General features: G+C 36.9%; 1 protein-coding gene across 2 annotated transcripts in view; it reads left to right on the forward strand.

Annotated features, from left to right (window-relative positions):
• LOC107666587 (tyrosine-protein phosphatase non-receptor type 2-like) overlaps nt 1-7576 on the forward strand; it is a 42141-nt gene that overhangs the window by 30990 nt on the left and 3575 nt on the right. For both annotated transcript variants that reach the window (XM_016457992.1, XM_016457991.1), the window contains one exon: nt 492-593. In XM_016457992.1, coding sequence (XP_016313478.1) covers nt 492-593 — 102 coding nt within the window. The remainder of the gene's footprint in view (nt 1-491; nt 594-7576) is intronic.

Here is a 7576-nt window from a genome sequence, read left to right on the forward strand (position 1 = left end):
TATTTTTTGTTTCTGTCGCTTGCTTTGTTTTATTTTTTGTTTCTGTCGCTCGCTTTGTTTTATTTTTTATTTCTGTCGCTCGATTTGTCTTATTTTTTATTTCTGTAGCTCGCTTTGTCTTATTTTTGTTTCTGTCGCTCGCTTTGTTTTATTTTTTGTTTCTGTCGCTCGCTTTGTTTTATTTTTTATTTCTGTCGCTCGATTTGTCTTATTTTTTATTTCTGTAGCTCGCTTTGTCTTATTTTTGTTTCTGTCGCTCGCTTTGTTTTATTTTTTGTTTCTGTCGCTCGCTTTGTTTTATTTTTTGTTTCTGTCACTCGCTTTGTTTTATTTTTTATTTCTGTCGCTTGCTTTGTCTTATTTTTTGTTTCTGTTTGGGCAGAGTTTTGCATTTAGTGATGACAGACAGGAAAAATGCTTTTTTACTGGAAATGAGACCTTGTTAGAATATCACATTTTCATGTTATATTCACTGTTTTCTCTTTCTCCAGTGCTCGCAAAAGACAAAGAGATGAGAAAATGTCCAACCCCAATCAGAAGACTCAGAAGCAGACAAAACCCAGAATCAACGACCCTGATAAGAAAAGAAAAAGGTGAAACTATCTGGTCTGTCTGGATGGAGCGTGATTTTATTTTGCTATACTTCTCATTGACACAATGAATCATTTCAACATGTCTGTTTATGTATAAGTAATGTCGTGTAATACCACAGATGCCTCAACCCACTCAGTTCTCATAATGTCACTTATTGTTTAGTGTCTCAGATGCTCATGCCTCACTAGACTTATGTTACTATTTTAGTCTTTGGGCCATTTAGAGATCAAGCCATTTGCAGACTCATGTCACCAGGATATATATACAGGGGTTGGACTAAATAATGTGAACACCTGGGAAATAGGCAATAATTCTTTATTAAGGTGTTTTACCACCAATTGAATGTAGTACTAGGGCTGTGTATCACCAGCAAAGTCACGATACAATACGTATCACGATACAGGATTGCACTGAATTTCACCAAAGCAGAATTTAGTAAAACAGCTGTTTATTAAACACTGCATATTATAGTGCCATTGCTAACTATTGGCAGAGCAGGCAGCTGACCTCTGCATTATGAAGGGCCTCCATAACTGTACCACAGTACAATATAGGTAATGGCATATGTTTCATGTTTACATTGGGCACTCCCCACCAGGTACAATATTCTGATTGTTTGCATCTTGTTTTTAAACCCATAAATAATAATGTACTCGTTCTAATAAATTTATATTGTAATGTACTCATTCTAATATATTTTAAAGATCATCTTTACATTGCTGGTAGGTTATCATTGCACAAATTAACACAAATTAATACATTTAAAAAAAAAAAAATTAGAAGAGTTCTAAACTAATGCGCTGTCTTCACTGTATCTCACGCACACACGATTTTAGTCACTCACACAGATCAAGTTGCGCGAGCGCACACACATTCAGTATCACAAACTTTTTAGCGCTGCCCCGCAATTTTATCAATAAAATAGCTTAATCGCTCAAGAGCTACATTATCTTTCTCAACAAGGAGCTGGTAACATCATCGTTTCTAAAGGAATTAAAGCCACAGCTTCACTGTTAATAGAGAAACGCGGCAAAACGGTGGTAATTTATACATACACAGACTCTCTCTCTCGTGTAAATAAACACTTGATGAATTACACTTTTCTGAGAATAGACTTTAAGTGGAGATCACTAAACTGCAAGCTAACCGCTGTTCTCAGAAAGCAAGCGCGTTTATCCACAGTGGAGAGAGAGCGCGTGCACAGGGTTGCCAGGTTGACAAAGATAAGTAACACACTTAGCAGATATTTCCGTATTGCGCAAGTGGGAAGCTCTGTTTCGGGGTTTACGTCTCTTTATATCAGGCAACCCAGTTGTGTTCCTCTGCGGCCAGATTAAACCTTGCTGTAGCCTATATATTATGCTTTATTCATTATTTTTTAGAAACCTCGCATTTTTCGACTCCATTTTAAACTGTGCTCTCGTATTCAAATTAAGCGCGGTCCACTGCTGCACACGTGCCACAATATCGATACAGGGCCAGCTGTATCGATACTCGTATTGTCAAATGTAGTACAGCTTTAAACCTTATTAGAATAGATTCATACAACTTCAGAATAGTCTGAATGTTTGTCTATAAAAACATCTTCCAGTTACTCTAGAGATGTTGATGGAGGGAATCGGCTTCTCACTTAACTCTTCAAAAATATCCACAGTGGTTTAATAATGTGTAAGTTAGCTGATTGTCAGGTAATTTGTCTGGCCATGACAGATGTTGCAGTTCATCTTTGTGCTCCAACAGACCCAAGTTTTATTAACATGGCACCATCTTTTTCACATTTTAGCATTGGTGTCTGTTTAAAGTTTGATCAGTTGCAGTTCTTTCCTGGATGTGTTGGCTTAGCAAAGTTCTCTGTCTTCAGTTTTTGTGGAAACAGGGTCTTCAGAGTGAATATTAGGGTTTGCAATCACTTTGCTGTTCTTCTTGCTGATGAAGTCTTGCCATGCTTTGTGTTCACAGTCATAATTGTAAAGGCTGTTGTTCTTAAAATACCAAACAATTGGGCTGTTAAGGTTACAGATACTCTTGCTAAACGGGTTCCCATGGTTTGTCCTGTTTGGAAATCTGACAGTCACCCATTTCATCCACAGCTTGTACTAACCACCTCAACACAACTTATTACACTGATGTACAACCTAGAGAATATAGACAACGAAAGATAATTACGTTTGTTTGTTTTTTCACTGTAGCCTGCACAAATGATTTTTTAGTCCTATAATAATGGATCTTCACATTATTTTGTCCAACCACTACACTAGTGTTTCATATCCATGTTGCATTGTGGGTCAGTTATAGCAGATGATTTAACAGCCCCTCCAGAAGCAGTGCAGTTGCACCAGTGAGGATCAGTGTACAGCTATATTCTTTGAAATGTGGCATCTGCCCACAAAGAGATTTTTTATTTTTTTATTTGAGGGTCAGTTTCTTGCAGCTTTATAATGTCTGTGTGTTGAATTCAATTGGCATCTCTAGCAGAGACTGAAATCTCAATACAACTGAGACATCAATAAAACCATGGGTAAACAATGTCACATAACGTTACATTTATCTCAGGAAAGCCATAATAGTAACGATAACTATAACCATGGACTTGTGGCAGAAATAGTCCAATGTTATTACATTATTAATTTAAGGGTTTGTACAACCTTTTGAGAGAGAAATTCAAGCACTTTTCAATGACTTTAATGTATTTCACACAACTATTTCCAGCACTTTAAAGCTCTAAAATTATCCAATTTAAATTATATTTTAATGGGATGACCAAAATATACTTTGTGGTAAACAAACACTTATTTAAAAAATAAAAATACCACTATAACCAGTAGATTGCAGCGGAGGAGCACTTATTGGCTTATTAGTCATTCATTTCCACTTTTTTTATTTATATTTTGATATTATAAAATCACTATTATAAAATATCAAATCATCAAGAAATCTAATTTTGTCAAAAGTTTTGCTCTTTTTTTTGTGTATGAAATAAGGAAAGTCACAAAGTGCCTTGAAAAACAAACTTGTCTTCAAATTGCAACTGAATCACGCATAAAGCAAGTAAAGAACGCTTCTTTTATAATCACTGAAGTTGTCGGTCAGTTCCGTATAATACTATAGAAGAATAACGAATAACGGTACATTAAATAAGAGTACAATATACAAATTTTCCATATAAATTTAGATTTTGCACACGTTACTATTGTTAATAAAAGTAAATTTTGTATGCTTCCCATCTCAAGCTCAGTGCTTTACTGTCAAATGTGTACTACCAAGAAACAAACATGTAATATTATTAGTAACTGCACTTATTAATTCAAAACTATTTTAATAATTTTATGATTAAAATATTTATTTTATTTTTAATACCCCCACACACCACCCCAGCAGTGCTACCAAATCTGCTTCTGGCGCCACCGTCTGTAGAACTTAGTGGCGCTGGTGCCACTGCCTGCATAGAGAGGAGCATTTTGCTAAATATATGCACTATATATATACTATATGTACTATATACTTTATATATACACTAGTGTGCAGAAGTCTTAGGCCATTAGTATTTTCACCAACAAAAAATGGTTTAAAGTCAGTTATTTCTACCTTTTGCTGTAGTGTGTCAGTAGGAAATATCATTAATATTATTTACATTTCCAAACATTTCTTTTGCCATTAATTGTAATAATCCAGTGAGATTTTTGTTTGAACAAGGAGTCTGACAGACAGAGATCTGATCTCACCATCATCCAGTCCATCTGAGATTACATGAAGAAACTGAGACAGACTAAATCCAGAAGAACTGTGGCAACGTCTCCAAGATGCTTCGAGAGACCTTCCTGCAAAGCTGCCTGAAAAACTATGTGCAAGTGTACCGAAGACAAAAGCTGTTTTAAGCACAAAGTGTGGATGCACCAAATGTTGATTTGATTTAGTTAAAGGCAGAGTAAGTGATTTTTCAAAAACACTTTAGAAAACTGATTCGGGCCGAATAGCAAAACAAACTTGTAGCCAATCAGCAATAAGGGGCGTGTCTACTCGTGATGTGGAGGAGAGCGCGTTCAGTGCATGGGACGGACATTAGCCGAGCGACAGAAAGATAGAGATGGCGGATAAAAAACAAAAGAGGAAAACGTCTGCGGAATGATAAGGCAAGAAGTAGGACCAGTGTAAATATCGGATCAGCTTTCCAGCGCTGGAGAGAACTCAAGGAGCGGAGGCCTGCGATCGGACGCCGAGGTTGCTTTGTTTCTTCTCAATAGGTGAGTAACACCGTGTCTACAACAGCTAAAGTCTGCCTACACTGGACGCGATCAAACGACCGTTGAAAACCATTTGAAATTTGTGTCAGCACGTCATAAATAGAACCCGGCAGCAGTTTTCTGTCGGGGATTTGTTGCTCCGCGCTGCTCGCGTCCGATGTAGACACGGTGTAATATTGGTTTTGCTTTGTTTCACAGAACTAATCGTTGCCTGGGTTGCGTATGTATATGTGGGGCGGAGCTATCAGAATAGAGGCAAGACCCTTTTGGGGTAGGGGCGTGTTTGTTTTGGTGATTTCAAATATCAACATTGGCTACCAGAAATCACTTACTCTGCCTTTAATAGAAGTTAATTGATAAATAAAATCTATTTACGACATTATTTTTGAAAGCAGCCTCAGTTTACAGCATTTTTACCCAAGTGCCTAAAAACTTTCACAGTTCTGTAGCTTTGCAGGAAGGTTTCTTCAGGTGTCTTGGAGTCATCACAGTTCTTCTGGATTTAGTCTGTCTCGGTTTCTTCATGTAATCGCAGACGGACTGGATGATGGTGAGATCAGATCTCTGTGTGCAGCTTTGGCTGCTGTTAGACTGCTTGTGCAAACAAAAATCTTGGTAACACTTTTTTTTCTAGTTAAAATTAGTTTTTAAAGTAGTTAGTTAAAATAACTAACTACTTTAGGTAACATGAACTAAGAATGAACAATATATCTACAGCATTCATTAATCTTGTATTGTATTGTTTATTTTGTTTGTGTGTACAGTATCTCCCATCATAAATGATCTTAATTGGTGCGTGTGACAGAAAAAGAGGGCAAGATTTCAGAAAAACAGTCAGTAGGTGTGGACACCCCTGATCTAAATCGAGTTGCTTTGAGTTGGTTAGTGGGATGCTGATGTAATCAGACTGAGGGTGATTATCGCTCTGATGGCCTATTTTAGAGCTTTTTAGAAGATTTTTTACATTGTGACATTTTAATGAAGAGCAGATATAAATTCCCTAAATGCTCATTACTGTAATACAAGGATTTCTTTGAATAAAACTAATTTCAGTAAAACAAATACTATTATGGTCTATGCATACAACTGTACTTTAGAAATGTCCTTCATAAATATGTCATTACTGATTTTTATTTTTACATTACACTAATGAGAATTTTGGGAGAAATGTAAAAATGCAAGAAAATTGTTTTTAAAATGGTCTTAATTTTCTTTAGCTAATATGTCATTTATTTTTATCTTTTGATCTTTGGGGTGAAATATGACCCAGCCATTTGTATAAGATTCACTCTTCTGTGATTTTGAAAACATGCAGGTCATGTTACATTTGAACAGTGAGTAAGGTCAGGTCAGCCTTGTGTTGAGGGTTTGTGTAATTGTCTTATATTGTGGTTGCAGTCTGGGCTGTATTTGCTGTACGTGACACAGCGAGTGCTGCCCTTTTGGGAAACCTCCCCAATGAGGCAGCAATGGCGCATCTGCGGGATTTTTGTAAAGACAAGCTTGTCCGGGCTCTTCAAAATCCTCAGGCTGTACGTGAGAGTCAGACTCGGGCCTCGTGTGCTGTGATATGCTGGTGTGGAGCTTGCTGCTGTTCTCATGACCATGGCTGTCGACGTTTTAAGACTAAGCTTCAGCATGGTGTTATGTTTTTGCTTATTTTTCAGATTTAGAAGTTTGCTTTCTCTACTTGAATGAGATTTAAAGTTTGTTCACAATGACTAATATAAACAAAACCGTAAGTCTTTTTAGGGGTGTAGATTTGTGCTCAGCTTAAACCCGATGGTGTTTCTAGATAGATACGTGGCAGCGATCTTGGCACAGCCTCAGTGCAATAATACTTGAATTTTGTGTGTGTGTGTGTGTGTGTGTGTGTGTGTGGTTTGTGTGCAGAACTTGTATGTTGTATGCAGACTGAGCTAAGAGCGTGTTTTGTTTGGTTAATTGCGTGTCACTAAAGTAGATTTATTTCTTTATTTTTCATCTATGTTAGTTTTAGTCTGCCATTCTGAATCTGACTAAAATGATGCATGTATAACAAGATTTTTAAGCATAAAATTTCACTCACTTGCCTTCCTGCCCCCCTTTTATCACACTCAGGGTTTGCAGTATTTTCTTTTTCACATCATGGGAAATGCAGCAACTTTGAAATGATCCCACTAAATATTTATCATTGAATGGATGAATAAATATGTGGATAAATATTTATATCAGTCAGGTGGATAAAGATGGACGACAGTCTAAACCAGTGTTTCTCAACTAAAGCAACCTCCCTTGATAAATGTGTATTTCTTAAAATGTTTAAAATACAGTTTTATAGTCTTAATTAAAATGCTTAAAAACACATACACATACACACACAAAAATAGTACAACATAACTGATATCATAGATTTTATTTTTATTACAACTAGGGATGCACCGATACCACTTTTTCCAGTACTCGCCCGATACCGATACTTTTATTTTTGATACTTGCCGATACCGAGTACCGATACCAATATTTTATTGCATTTGTAAATTTTTTAAATATTGGGTACAGAAACCAAAAGAGTATGTATAATGTTAGTTGGTTGACTTCAACTTGGGGAAGTCGTGGCCTAATGGTTCGAGAGTCGGACTCGTAACCCAAGGTTGTAACCCAAAATCTCGTACCGGCAGGGATTGTAGGTGGGGGGAGTGAATGTACAGCGCTCTCTCCCACCTTCAGTACCCCGACTGAGGTGCCCTTGAGCAAGGCAC

Source organism: Sinocyclocheilus anshuiensis, unplaced genomic scaffold (genome assembly GCF_001515605.1).
Source record: "Sinocyclocheilus anshuiensis isolate Anshui unplaced genomic scaffold, SAMN03320099.WGS_v1.1 scaffold1511, whole genome shotgun sequence".
Lineage (NCBI taxonomy): Eukaryota > Metazoa > Chordata > Actinopteri > Cypriniformes > Cyprinidae > Sinocyclocheilus > Sinocyclocheilus anshuiensis.